The sequence below is a fragment of the Nuphar pumila genome, chromosome 3 (assembly GCF_984573655.1).
Source record: "Nuphar pumila chromosome 3, dmNupPumi1.hap1.1, whole genome shotgun sequence".
Lineage (NCBI taxonomy): Eukaryota > Viridiplantae > Streptophyta > Magnoliopsida > Nymphaeales > Nymphaeaceae > Nuphar > Nuphar pumila.
In genome coordinates, this window is record NC_143251.1 from 130,603,907 (window position 1) to 130,619,259 (window position 15,353).

Genomic DNA, 15,353 nt, shown 5'->3' on the forward strand with positions numbered 1-15,353 from the left:
CAATTTTCTAGTGGGTACATAATCATGGGTGAGCAGCCATTGAATGAAAGGGAGAGAGGTTAGGAAATGGCAGAGGTCTTGGAGAGAGGTTAGGGAAAGGCACATGTCTTAAAGGGTTTTTCATATATATATATATATACCTACAAAATAGGCATGGTTCGGCACGATTGATTTTTTCGAAATTCTAACCCCATAGATGTGTTCAGCATGATTGATTCACTAAAAATTGATATTTTGATCATGCATTTTGAATGAAAAAATGATATTTGGAGCCTCAAAAATTTATGAAAATTCTAGGCTGCTGTTTTTTGAAACCTTATAAAAACCTATCCATGCATCATAATCAAATGCTCCAAGAAGTGATTCTTATAAAAACAACAAGCGGTTAGAATTTTGAAAAAACACTAAAAATCCATTAGCATGTTTCATTTAGCACCGTGCCCATTTTGTAGGTTTTCATTTAACAATAATGTCTATACTATGATAATGTCTTGGACTCGGATCTAAAGTTTGACCAAACCCAGTCCATTTGTATCCCCCCCAAGCGCCGACACATTCATGTTATCAAGGTTTTCTTTTTTTAAATACGTTTGTTTTACACTTTATTAAATAAGGGCTTTCTCTCCAGCATTGCCAACCAAAAACAAATTAAGTTGCAACCTATGCCTGTGCTGTGAGGCCACGAACTGCTTTAAAGGGAGCTCGAAAAGGAAAAGGAAAAGTTTAAGGGTCGTGGCGTAGAAATGGCAATCACTGGAAACCCAAATCACCCGGAAGCCGGGGTGGGAAGGTGTGACGCGGATTTCCCTTGAAACATATGGTTATGGGAGAAAAGCTGTGGGCCCCACTCATTCTTTCCCACCTGGTGTTCATTTCAACTCAAGTAGGAAAGAGCGTCACTTTCATGTGAAAGGTCCCCTTTTATGTCTGACGACTCTAATTGTCCTCCTTAAGCACCCCCACCAGGTAAGACTTTCCTAATCAGTATGACCTTGTTTCTCAATCTGGCTGACAAGGGCTCTGTTTGAGAACCTTGCATTGAGATGGAAACACCATTTCTATGTGTTGCCAAAATGCAGCGTTGAGGATGGAGTCGCCAAAAGCATCCTCTTGTGAATGGCGTTAAAATGTGGTGTTGGGACTACCAACTCCATTCTTAATGCAATGTTTTGGTGCCATCAATGCTCCCAAGCAGCAGAGAACATGAGTAATGCAGGAATCACAACACACCTCAGATTCAACGCTTCCAAAAAGGTCACTGCCGAAGATTTTGGTGTTGGTTTGGTGGCGATTGAACCCTAAAGCCTCATCTTAGACCAACTTAAGCATCTTGACTCTGCAAGTATGAGATCTCAGCCACAGTTCAACCTCAAGGTGGGTTTCATCCCGACTTCATGTCTATGCGGTCACCACCTATGGAGTGGGTGGAAAAGAACTCCCATCCCATGCAGGTGACTCCGATTCTAAACAGGGATCTCCAAACAAAGAGTGGGGACAACCTCTACAAGAAAACTTTCTCATTTACGAATATTTTATGTCATTTTTCATGCAAACAATGACATTTGCAAAAACTGAAAAGCATTTTCGTTTGGGTAAAAACATGGTCTACTATTTCAGATATTTTCCCAGGTATAATGGTCACAAGCAAGCTCGAGTGGAATTATGAATCTGAATTGAAGGCACACCAAGGCATGTTTGCTTTTGTCACAGGTGGGAATGAACTATCAGCATTAAGGTTGAGAAGGTAGAAGCTGTGATTATTGGTCACAAGGTCAATACTGTGACCAACTTTCCTAAGATTCAAGGCAAGAACAATAACAACAGGCAATCACAATAACAAGTACTTTTCTCATGTTTCACTAACCTTGAGAAAGTGATGTGATTGTGATTTCCAATCAAATGACCTTAAGAAAACCCAAAAATCACAGGGCATGCAAACATGCTCCAGAGAAAATCTAGGAACCCAACATGATGAGAGACAGTACCTGGAATGTTGTTGCTCTCATGAAGTTGCTCTTGGATATTTTAGAAGCCTAATCACATGCTTCCCAAACACTGGAATACGATCTGGCAGGAAAAGTTTAGCCAGATCTTGTGGGGACCAATGAAGGGGAAAAACCAAAATCCTTCTACTATTTTTGGAACCAAACTCGATGTCAAGTTTGTCGATCTGATACCAACTGTGGCTCCGCTTGTCTGGCAGGAGCATTTAGTGCACGTCACCTTGTGTTGGGACGTTGCAAGTTCAAACCCCAAATGGTATGGTTGTATAACTGGTAGAGGTCTGCCTAACCCCAGCTTTCTCTGTCAAAACAAAAGTTTGTCGATCTGAAACTAGTCAATGACCAAAGAGGCCCAAGCCCATTCAATTCTGCAGGTTAGCTAGTCAGTTGAAGCAATGCCAGAACATTTTATAAGGACCTACTTTGGGGAATTGAAAGTTGCTCTTCAACGTATGCATTCGGCAAATAATAAGTCCTAACTAGGCCTGCAATTTCACCGACCAAACAGGTAGTAAAGCAACCGGCCACAAAAATAAATCTGCTCAGTTGACACAGATTGAATTATTCCATAAAAGATAAGGACATTACATGCTTTTCCAGAGATTAACAACCATTTGCTCGAAAGCAGGAAGCCAACTCAAAAATTGATGATGCGGGTGCTACATAACTTATGCCAAATTGGATTAGAATTATACCTCAAATTACATACAGGTGTCAAACATTGAATCAAGCTTCAAGAAATTGTACCACAGCATGTACAAGCCAAGGCTGGAACCACTACAATAAGATGGCTCATTATTTCTAATTTATGGACAAACTAATATACGCGCCGGATCAGGGGAAACAAGAAACCTCAAAATCAGAGTGTCATTTGCTGGATATTATGTTACACCATCAAAGCAAAGTGCATCAGATGGAGATGGTAGGGCCTCTGTAAATTCCCCTCTGAACCACAAAGCCATCAGGGGGTTGATGCTCTTCTAGCCAAGTGAAATCAGAGGCCTTGACACCAGTCCTTTGTACAAAACCTGCAGCATAGAACAGAACAAACACCAAAAATTTAGAATTTGCAAACTTTGCACAGGAATTATTGGTGTTCAGTCTTTGTTTGCAGCAAGGTTTTAAAACCCGTGACTCGGAACTCGACTCGTTCCTTATTGACTCGTGACTCGGCGGGTCAACTCGGTGACTTGGACCGGGTTTTGTTAACTTTTGATTTTAAAAGAAAAACAATATATAATTTGTATCAAACCATGTTTTTCAGTAAACATATAGTCTAAAGAGTTGACAATAAAAATTGCAAGTTCAGAGTAGAAAAAGTACAAACTTCTTCATAACAAGGTTACATGGAAAGATCAAGTTACATGAAGAAACTTCTTCATAACAAGCATGTCTTTGGTATTCAAGGAAGGCCCATGTAACTGAGTCTAGAAACATACTTAAACTCAAATTTCTAAATAGAATGGTTTAGGAATTTCAGCTAAACTTCTCCAGAAGACACCCTAGCTTTTGTTAGCTCTCCTTTGATCCTTTCTAGTGATCTCACCTCATTGAGAACAGCAACACATCATCTTGCATAAAAAGCCAGATTGAATTAGTTGCAACAAGGTAAAACAACAATAAGAGAATGAATCACCAGAAGAAATTCCAATTATGACCAAGGGAAATGCTGTCACATGGATACATGAAAAAGCATACTGTACAAGATCAGCACAACTGGTATGATATGGGTGTTTATGTCAAAAAAATAAGGATGACAGGGTACAGATTGTTATGCACAGGTGTGATACAGACTTTGTACAAAAATGTATTTTTATATACAATGAAGGATATGATATGTGTTCATAAAACAACACTCAAAGGCACCCAACACCAGAACATGAAGTACAAGCACCGATACGTGTATGCTTCACTTTTTTGTTAGATCTTTGAATCATTTTTTTTGCCAATATGTTTAATCAACACATAAAGATTGATAGATTATTGTATCTTTGAAATGGTTTGTCTTGTAATTTATTATTTATTATTAAACTGTTATTTTGAAATACCCAAAAAATCAAATTTCAAATATCCCAGAACTCGGCCGAGTTATACCGAGTCAAGGCAAGCTGAGTTTACCCTGCTGGGTTGACTCGCTGGAGGGCCGAGCCGAGCTGAGTCAACCGAGTCACCGAGTTGACTCGGCGAGTTTTAAAACCATGGTTTGCAGTAACATGTCGCAGTCAGACTTGTCATCACCAACACAAGTTCCATCTACTTAAACAGGCTCTCTCTCTCTCTCTCTCTCTCTCTCTCTCTCTCTCTCTCTCTCTCTCTCTCTCTGAGGATCAAGTTTTAATTATCTCATTTCTTTGCCTGAGTCTATAAAAGAAAAACCAGTTCGAACTCATTACCATTACCCAGCAGCATTTAGCATATGGCACGCTCAGCAACCAGTATGGTTTGAATACATCACACTATGCACCGACAAAATACATATAGATCCAGTGGCTAATATAGCACACAAGGAAACCAGTAATTACCGGGCAGGTCCTTTCTTGGAGATCTCCGGAAATACATGCAATCCCGTCCATCTGCTGCTGAATAAGGGGGAGATAGTACATCAAGAAGAGCACAGTGGGTCAAGGCTTTGAAAGTGTGGATATTTCCACCTCTCCTTGGATAAAGAGTGGTGGTTGCACATGGTGCACTCATCTCACCATCCCTGACAAGCTTTGCTGGCCGTGCTGCAAACACAAAAATGCCCATTAAAATAAATATGGAAATCCATCTGTTGCTTGCTGCGACAGTATTAAAAATTTCTTCATGCATGGAATATGATCTTATATGATGTCACAAATACATCTAGCAAAAAAGCTTAAAAAATGATGAAATGAGATCACAAGAATAATAACACATATTTGAGCATCTACAAATACAGCACCACTTCCCGATCCAGTAAAAGGAGAAACAGAAGAAACTTCCAAATGGAGACCTATCCTTTACCCTAAACTCCAAATACAGACCCATGTTTCTAAAACATAGACCCAACCTTTTGTTGAAAACTTGAAATAGCAAAAGTGAGACCCAGAGTTCCCTTCAATTATGTGGTCGGAAAACATCAAGTCATAAATAAAATGCCATTTTTAACCTTGTTTCTTAGTTTTAATTTTTTTTCCTTCATCTAACACTCTTTTCCTATGATCGGCAGCTGTTTATTTTGGCAGCTGTTATAATATGGATTATACGAGCAATCCATTACCAGGAGAAACTTTTCTTTCCGCTACCAATCAGATGAATGAGATATTAAAATCGCAAATAGGAACGGTGAGCTAACAATAGTGGAAGACCCTGGGTGACAGCATTAGGTTCAATATGAACAATGTTGCTGTCAAGGTTCTCTGGCATGAATTTGATGCATCCAAAAGGAAGGTCCGGCACAGGAAGCTACCAACTTCACTTCAAGCCATCATTATGATCCATCCTGGATATTTTGGAAATGGTATGGCGCACTTGATTCCAGGGCACTTTTATAAACCACCATTCCATAGACCATGAACGTCCTTAGTGCATTAGAATCATAATAACTTCCACACTGCATATTATAAGACTCTGAATATCTTTGGAATCTGGCATGGCCTTCTTTCTAAAATATGCTGCTCAATTTGAGAAAAGGATGCCCAACTATCTTAAACGTTGAAAGGAATGCCTAGCAGAGTCAAGCTATCCTCACCAAAACTAAGATAATTCAATAAAAAAAAGTATCAATAAAAGGTTATTTTATCAGCACAAATATCATCAATAGTTTGGAAATATCAGCATATTTTTTGTGAGATTTCAAAAAAAGAGAAAAAAAACTGAAAAGTTCCATATATGCATAATATCACCAAATTTCAATATATCACGATTTTACAAGAATACTTGAAAGGAATACTAAATATCCCCATATTTTTCTCTGTTTATTAAAGGTCCGAAAGATATCTAAAGATTTTTCTGAAAACAAATAATGTTGCTTGCCTTGACTTCAAAGCATTTAGATAGTATTTCATTAAAATGATTCTCAATTCTTATATTCTTTCTGAACTGTTCTCACATTTCACTCTTTCTCCAGTTCTTTTCTTTTTCTGATTTCCAAGATTTTCCAAAAGAATTTGTGGGTCAATAATCTGTAGTTTCATAATCTCGTGACCACAGTAAGAGATAGTTGCAATATTATGAGAGAGACAGGGATGGATGGCACCTTTTCATTTCAACCTTCTGATTTAACTTGTACTATTTCTGTTTGCTATTGATTCTTCTTCCTTTACAACTCAAAAAAAAAGAATAAAGCAAAAAATGATGAATAGACTGACAATATTTGATGGCTCAACTACAAATTAATGATATTTTCAGCATGGCACCCATAAGCATTGGAAGCATGCAGAACAAAGCAGCAGAGACATTCCATGAGGAAAGAAAAATGCACCTCTTGATGTATCAAAGCCCTCTGGCAAATCAATCCAGTCATATGACTTCACATGAAATGAACCATATAGAAGCTTGCTCAGCACCGTCATTCCAGGATGATCATGGAGAGGAATAATTGATGAAGGTGGCATACAAAATATTCCTATCTGCAAATGTAACAATAGACGGCCTTAGGCATTCCAGCAAGTCTTAGATGAGTCCGGATTACATGAAACCAGAAATTTCCATCTAAACAGCAGAAGTTAAATATCCAACTGTTTGTTGGGATCATGTACTTTTTACTTGACTTCTTACAACCAAAATTTGTCAACCATCAGAAAGCTCAAGAAATTCTTCCAAGAATAAAGACTTACTGAAAATCTTTCACATTCATGCAAATGCAGATAGGTGATCGGAGGTGGGTAATGGTGGCTTCCATTGCGACCTTTCTTTCCATTCATACCATGCTGTGAAGCTTTCCAACCCCGTATTAACTGTGCCTCAGATTCAAGACCGGCATCAGAAGGTTTGATATCATCTGAAACAGACAAATTTAAGATGAAAAGATTTGACAATCGCACATAAACTCAGAGGGCTATCATAATTAAAATTTAAAACTATAAGATGCCTCTAGATGAACAAGGTTTCTTTTTGCTTGTAGTCCTGTAAAATTATGCTAGTGACATCCATGGTGCAAAAACACTTCATGATCAATCAGTGCTCCTAGAACTATTATTTAGCATATCATTATAATGAATTAGAATCAACCAACAATACAAACCAAGGAACTATTACAGTAATGTATGATGCAAACAGATGCACATAATAGTTATTCTATCAGAGTCGATGCTTCTATATATAAAAAACAAACAAGTTGAAGAATGCATAATCTATGCTTCCTGAGCAATTAGGAGCAACTTAAACAGATCGGCTCTGGCAGCATAAAGCTCAGAAGTGCCAAAATGATGCTATGACTATAAGAACACAAATATTTCTCATAACATAATGGCACACTTTATCAAAATCAGAATCAATGAACAAAAAAAATAAATGCAAGTCCTGGTCCCAATGCAACATTTGCAACAGGAATTGAATTTTTTTATTTTAAACCTCAACATCTTTTTCCTCTTTGCTGTATGGCTGCATTTTGTGTGTGTGTGTGTGCATGTGTTTGATTCTGCATTGTGACATTTCATGAGCTAAAAAATCATACATAGAAGCAGAATTTTGGAAGAGATCTTTTTAGATCAATTGCATTATACATATCAGCATCCCAACTTGAACAATAATACCAGGCTCCTGACTTTGGATTGACACACAAGCAAGCATTCTAAGCATCCTAAAGTCCTTCTAGATCAAGTGACTCAAGAGTAATGTGGTCTACAGGCCAAGATATCCCCGCAATTTAAAAACTTGTTCAGAAAAAGGAAAATGTTAAAAAGCAGGTTTCATTACCAAAATAACAAAGCATGGCAAGCCAACATGATTTACCTTTATCAAAGACATCATCATGAATAATTAATTTGTAAACATGACTCAGATCCAAAAGTGTAAGCAAATACATCACACCTAAAATAGCACGAACATTTTCAAGGGCTTCCGCAGATATTGGTCCATCTGAAGTAAAGGATGCTTTACAAGTGTCATAAAGTCTTTGTACAGCAGTCATTGTTATTTGCTACAGTCAGTCCGTGAGTTACATTTACCAAGACCTAGCTCCTCACTGACCTGCATAGATAAAAGAAACTCAGATAATCTCTGCTTACAAGGAACCCCTTTCAAATAATGAATTTCAAAATCAACTATATAGAACATACACAACTTTTAGTGTTTTGGCCAACCTGCCTAACCAAAGAAAGAATTCCATCATGCAGCCCTCTAAAAAGTATCGATAGGCCAATTACAATAATATAAGGGGAAAAAAGAAAGACATTGAAAGGCCAAACTCTTTTGCAAATGACCTATATGCTTAAATGAACAAAAAATCCCCAATATGAGAATCAGAAATATGAGAACTAATGTCTGAACTGTGATTTTCATGGATTTTTCGTTCTTTTCTCATTAATATAACCGTACAGATGTGATCTGCATGTTTGGTTTTATAAGAACCCGCCTTTGAATCGTCCGATTTTGATGCATAAACCAGATTTTTTTAAGGCTTTAAAATCAACGGCTCATAATCTTCATAAATATTCAAGCATTCAAAAAACGTATTTTTTCATCGAAAATACACTATCCAATGGTTGGTTCCTAGCAAATTCACCATGCCAAGCACATCCACACAGTTCAATTTGCAAAAAAAGTGTTGGAAATGCCCATATTTCTAGTTCTCATATTTCAGTTCTCATTGTGTGAAGAATTTTCACACCAGTCCCTCCATTATTTGATCAATCAAACAACAAATCTTATAACATAAGATCACTTTAAAATTTAAATATTAATCCATGAAGAATTAAATTGTCACAGCATTATCCAACCAAACTTAGATTTCTTAGAATAAAGTTTCAATGCATGTGTAATAAAATTCAAAAGAAAGAAGTTCATGCATCAGTGTTTCTGTGATTTCCAACACTTTTTCACTAAGACGAGTCTGCTACCTACCTAACCAGATTAGCATGGCCAGCCTCTTTGAGAAGAACTCTAAATGGGTTTCAGCTACTCAAGCTTTCAATTCTTTCAAGGTGTTGGATGATAATGCCGGTTGCAGGTTCATTATTGCTAAAAGCTTAAGTATTTAGGCATGAATCTTGAAACATATGTGAAGGAACCAACAGTGCCCAAAAGGCTAAACTAACTGTTTATGACAACACACAATTTTTAACCTAAGGAGATTTTTATGTCATAGACATAGTAGGATGCTTGATATCAACCATCCAAGCTGCTTCGCTGGTCCATTAATGTTGTGGACAATTCATGTATGAGCATAGAAGCGATTGCAAGTCTCTGTAGGAAAAAGTCAGACATACAGAACAAAGACTAACATTTTACATTCTACCTTGATTGGAATTCATAAAGGAGTCAGACAAGCACAACCACGCATCAGAAATGTAGATATCATGCGTCTTGAAGCTCAGATGGACAAGGAGAACAGCTCAAATCATTTCCAAATTTGTTTCAATCACTAGAGTGAAACATATCCTTTTCTATAGGGAGAGAGAGAGAGAACCCCTGAATGGTAAAAAGGCATGGTAACGGTACATCCCTACTGGAACTGATTTTAATCAAATAAACATCAGACATCTTCCATGATAGTGGTGCCCCAAGATTTGATGGAGTTCCTGGATTGTTTATCAAACTTACTGGGAGAGCTGGAAATTTTGAAGATGAACCGCCCAAAATTTGTCCCCAAAATTTCAATTTCTATGAAGATGAATTGCAGGAGATGGTTTTAGGCTGACTGGATGTTCTAACTCAGCTTACTACTTTCAGACAATGCATATACAATTTAATATACAAGATTACTAAACTGATGGTTGATTATAATATCTATGGTTCCTGGACATTCTTACCAGCCATACATGCCCACATATGAAACTTGGTGATAGCAACAGTGACTAACACTGAGACCGATAGTTCTTTGTAAACTTTACATTTACTTTTTTGGATTTAAAACATATTTTTGCAAACAACCTTGTGAATTTTGTCTAAGATGGGAACGCCTATGACTTTGCATTGTCCATATCTTCATGGCTTTGTTTGAAGCATCAAATAGAGAACTATGAATCAAAAGTTTTAGTATTTAATTGACTTCTATGCTCATACACAGCAGCACCAGCAGTAGTAGTAGCAGAAGTAGTAGCAGCAGCAGCAGCAGTAGTAGTAGTAGTAGTAGCAGCAGCAGCAATAACAGTAGTAACAGTAGTAAAAGGAGGAGGAGGAGCAGCATGACTCCAACTATATCAGAGAATGCACCCTTCATGTTACAAGGTGTTATGCAGGAAGTTTGGAGGCCAACTTAAATGGCCTCCATTACAGCATATAACTCAAGTCCTTAACATGTTTACCATCTAATCCCTGAAGCATGTATCTAACAACTAATGGCACAGTTTTCACGATCATGCCCCTTAAATTTAACAACCTCAAAATGGCAATATCTATTTAGTCGCCATTGTGTGTGTTAATATCATGCAGGAGCAATTCCCACATCCTTATCTTGTAGACTTTCCCAAAAGGTGGGCACATCTTGCAGAATTTCTTCTTTGTGACCTAATCTCAACATGGAGAACGATATTAGATATCCTTAAGCAAACACCTAGTGGTTACTTTGATCATGACATGGATGTTGACCCAATAGGAAGCCGGGATGCCCTTGCATTTCTCGTGGTTTGTGAAAAAAGAACAGCTCAAGATGATATAGACTCCCTTCTCTTAGCTAACTATTATTCAGTAGTGAATTTTCCTACATCTAAACCCCTGAAGTTTTCTCAGTTATCAGCTTTTGGGAGCCAGAAATTTGGCACCTGATCACTTCACATTTTTCTGGTGAGCACCACCATCAAAGGAAAGTTATAAAGAAGATGCAAGAACAACATTCAACAATTCGTGTTTGCATGTGTTGACACTCGAACTAAAATTTCTAATCTAAGTTTAGTACCCATTAAGGCTGCCACATTATAAAGAAAGCTACCAATTGCAATAAGCCTACTAACTACAACTGGTACAGGGAGAGATGCCATCTCCCTGATTAAGCAGGTGAAATTTAATATGGGAAAAAAGACCCAACCTGAAAAAAAAGCTGAACCACCATTGACTCGCTCATAACAACAGGGGATAATACAATCACCAATCACAGAAATTCCAAAAAAATCGATACATAAAACTCCACCAATGCCAAACGCTCGCTCGCAACAACCGACGAGACAAAAACCATACACACCCAATTCGCACTCCAAACTCGACGAAGAAATCAATGCAAACCCACAGAAACCAATCAACAACAAGCAAACCATCTCCCCCGGACTAAACCCATCAAAAGGTTCAACACCAAACTCATAAAAACACAAATATCACACAAGCAACACCACCAACAAATTCACACCCTAACCAGCACAAACAAACACACCAACACCAATAGCATCACAACTAGCAGAGACCCCAAAAGGAAGAAGAAGAAAAATACCAATCCTCCACAACGGCACGCCTCGAACGCATCCAAATTAGGGCAAAAATCTCACTGAACCGACACTGGTACATCGCCAAACACACATCAATCCCAACTCTAACAACACAAACGATCAAGAGAGAGAGCTTAATCTTCTAAAATGATCGGGAAGGCGAGGGGCACGTACCTGAGGGGAAGGAGAGAGAGGAGAATTGGGGAGGAGAGAGAGGGGAGGGGGCGGCGAGGAGCCGCGTGAGGACGGGGATGGAAAGAACGGCCGAGCTCAAAACCGGTATTTCAGATTTTCTAGAGGCTTCTCAGAGTCGTTGGATTCGGATTTGGATCCTATTATCGACCCGATCATGGGATCCATACTTTGTCCGCACGGACTCTTTCCACGTGGAGGCGGTATAGGCGTTGGCGGCTACAGATTTCTACCTGGGAGATTCTTTGGGTCAACCACATAGGGGCATCAGAACAGGGTCAAGGACGGTTATGGGTTTCACGTTTTTTTGGTGAAAATATCGCTGCATTTTTTAAATATCGTAAAATCGCAGTATTTTAGTAAAGGTTGAAAGCAAATTAACAACCGGTGAAATACCGATATTTTAAAAATGTCATTGTCAATGGGTTTCGTACCCAACCCAACGTGTGCCCAAACCCGTCCGAAAATCGGAGAATGCCCGTACTGTCTTTATGTCAAAATTTCACGGGTATCCGAAATCTGAGGCTCCCAATTGATTTAGGATCATTCAGTACAGCAACCAATAATTTGGTACCGAGATTCGCGCGGTAAATTTGCAAACATGCGCAAGTCCGCAAGCATGGGTTTGGTTGACGTTGGCCAAAACGGCTTGTTTTTTTGAAGATAATATGGTACGGTCATTTTGCATCCAAATAATTATCTCTGAGATTTTGTCTAAACTTGCATTCATATAATTTAACTAGTATATATATATATATATATATACTATAAATAATTATTTATCTAAACTTGCCTCCTCCCTCACCCAATCCCATCATATGAAGCCAATGGCCAACTTCATCGTACTAGCTTGATATAAGTATTTTAGTTTTCCTATATATATTCAAACCAGCATACAAATTTTAGTGGCATATATATATATATATATATATATATATTCAACCCTTTTTTGCAAATCCAACCATGTGGATGTGTTTGGCATGATGAATTTGTTAGGAATCAACCATTGCAATGTGTATTTTTCGATGAAAAATGTGATTTTTTAATGCTTGAATATGTACGAAGATTATGAGTTATTGATTTTAAGGCATTCAAAAAAATGGGATGATTCAGGATTGGGTTGTTATAAAGCCAAGCATGTAGATGACATCCTTACGGTTAGATTTAAGAGAAAAGAACAAAAAAATCATGAAAAATGTGGTTCACATATTAGTTCTTATATTTTAAGTTATCGTATTCTAGTGACTCTCTCTCTTTCTCTTTATATATATAGAAAAAATGAAATATGTAAATTGGTATGAATAGCGATTTTTATAGGGTTTTTTTTGCAAATCTAACCCACAGCTGCATTAGGTGTGATCCATTTGCTTAGAATTGACTATTGGATCATCGTAATCGGATAAAAAAAGAATCTTTATGCTTACATATTTATGAAAATTATGAGTGGTTGATTTTCAAGCCTTAAAAGATCATTCTTATACATTGTAATTGAATTATCTACGAGTCTCTTTATATAAAATCATGTATCTAGATCGCATCCATATGATAAAATTTTAGAAAAAAAATAAAAAAAACCTATGAAAATCTTGATAAATACCATTTTAAATAATTAACTAGTTTAATATTTTAGTTACCCTATATATAAAGAAAGAGATTAAAAGGCAAGTGTTTGACGCTTTTTGTGTCAAGCCAGCTTTGAAAAGATTTTTATATTTTTTCTAAAATCTGACCATACACGTGATCTACATGCTTGATTTTGTGGGAATCGATTTTTGGATCAATTTGGTGTTAAATCGCATGATAAAATGAGTTTGTCAGCTTCTCGGGTGCTTTTTATGAGGTTTCTGCCCTATAAATGTGTTGCACATGGTCGATTTACTACGAATCCACACCTGGATTATGTGTGTTTGATGAAAAAAATGTTGTTTGGAGCCAAAAAAATTTACAAAGATTTTGGACCGTTGGTTTTTTGAACTTTATAAAATTCCACCCATGTGTTGCAATCAAACACGCTTCAAAGAGTTGATCCCTATAAAATCAAGTATTTAAAAATAAAATGAAAAAAAAAAACCCAAAACCCTATTTAGCACACAATTTACCACCAAATGAATTTAGCACTGACCCATTACTCTCTCTCTCTCTCTCTCTCTCTCTCTCTCTCTCTCTCTCTATATATATATATATATATATATATATATATATATATATATATATATATATATATATATATATATATACTCGGGTTGAATTTCTGACCCAACTTGACTTGACTTGATTATATATATAATCAAGTCAAGTTGGGTGAGATATTTAACCATAACCTGAATCTAGATGCCCTTCAAAAATAGAATTTCAAAATCACATTAGTTGAGCTACACCTACTAAATCCAGATTTGAATGTCAAATGTAAGTTTCTTTAAATTGGTCTTTGGGTAATTTAATGCCGATTGTACACAAGTATCAAAAACAAAAACTTGTATTTTGAGAAAATTTGCAATATTTTTCCATCACACATTATCTCCCTCATAGTTAAAGTTTACATGAAGCCAAAAAAAAAGCAAAAACAAAAACGTACCAACGGGGGCTCCGTGTAGGAGCTGTCAATGCACGTCTCCTTGTGGTGGGACGTTGCAGGTTCAAAACCGAGTGGTATGTTGAATAGTATCTGATGGGGATCAGACAAACCCCAGCTTACCTTTAAATAACAAAAAAAAACGTGGTATGTTGGAATATGCCAAGGAGATAGGTACTTAATTGCATTAGCATTTATGATTAGCGTTTCCCAGTGTATTCTCTATCACGTCAGTGTCAAATTCTAAAAATCATTTCAGCAACTATAATATTAACATAAAAAATGATAATGCAAACTTTAACATTTGATTTGAAGACAATAAAAAGTTAGGACGTGATGTTTAGAAAATGATAGCACTTAAAAACTGGCAATAAAAAGTTAAAAAATCAAATGACAGGGCATCCGATGCCAACTTTTTTGAATTTTTTAATTGTTTGTTTTACAGGTTAATCGATAATGACTCTTAAATTAGGACTTAAATTATTATTATTATTTTTTAAAGGAAAGCAGGGGTTAGGCAGACCCTAACTGTTATACAACGATACCATTGGCATTTGTACTTAAATTATTGCTGATTTGACATAGTAAAAGGCCAACTTTCATGTTGTTGGTATTCTTGTTGTAATAGAATTTTGGCTCAAATTTACCATTCAAAAGTACAAGAAGATCTCGAGTGAATAAGACGGAGGTGGGAGTAACAGGGGACGGCTACGTCGGGCGAGCAAGCACTGTTGATCGAGCGTGCTGTTTTTTTTTTTTTGCTTAAAAGCAGCCTTTAGCGGCGGGTGTGGAGATGGGAGTAACAGGAAACGCCTACGTTGGACGAGCAAGCACTGTTGATCGAGCATGCTGTTTTTTTGGCTTAAAAACAGTATTTAGCGGTGGTTGTGATCACTGTTAAAGACGCAATGGTTGTGATCATCGTGACAAATATCCCGAGTTTTATGAAAATCTTGCAATAATATTGTAAGAAATTGCCCGAAAGTTTAAAATGGTAATTTCTTGCAAGATTTCCAAAATATTATGAGATTTATGAAAAAACACAAA

General features: G+C 37.0%; 1 protein-coding gene across 7 annotated transcripts; it reads right to left on the bottom strand.

Moving 5' to 3' along the window:
- Window positions 1-2,549: 2,549 nt before the first annotated feature.
- On the bottom strand, window positions 2,550-11,800 carry LOC149843824 (plant cysteine oxidase 4-like). 7 transcript variants are annotated; one of them, XR_016431163.1, is made up of 8 exons: window positions 11,717-11,800; window positions 11,548-11,612; window positions 7,920-8,156; window positions 6,803-6,966; window positions 6,448-6,595; window positions 4,526-4,729; window positions 2,856-3,031; window positions 2,550-2,780 (listed from the first exon to the last, which is right to left on the bottom strand). XR_016431163.1 is itself a non-coding variant. In XM_090001949.1 (7 exons), the coding sequence occupies exons 3-7, from the start codon at window positions 8,095-8,097 to the stop codon at window positions 2,913-2,915; spliced, it is 735 nt and encodes a 244-aa protein (XP_089858075.1). In that variant the 5' UTR covers window positions 8,098-8,156; window positions 11,548-11,612; window positions 11,717-11,800; the 3' UTR covers window positions 2,550-2,912. The 7 variants fall into 7 exon arrangements, 3 of the variants coding, with proteins under 3 accessions (XP_089858075.1, XP_089858074.1, XP_089858076.1); XM_090001949.1 differs by having other exon boundaries at window positions 2,550-3,031; window positions 7,998-8,156; XM_090001948.1 differs by having other exon boundaries at window positions 2,550-3,031.
- Window positions 11,801-15,353: the final 3,553 nt, after the last annotated feature.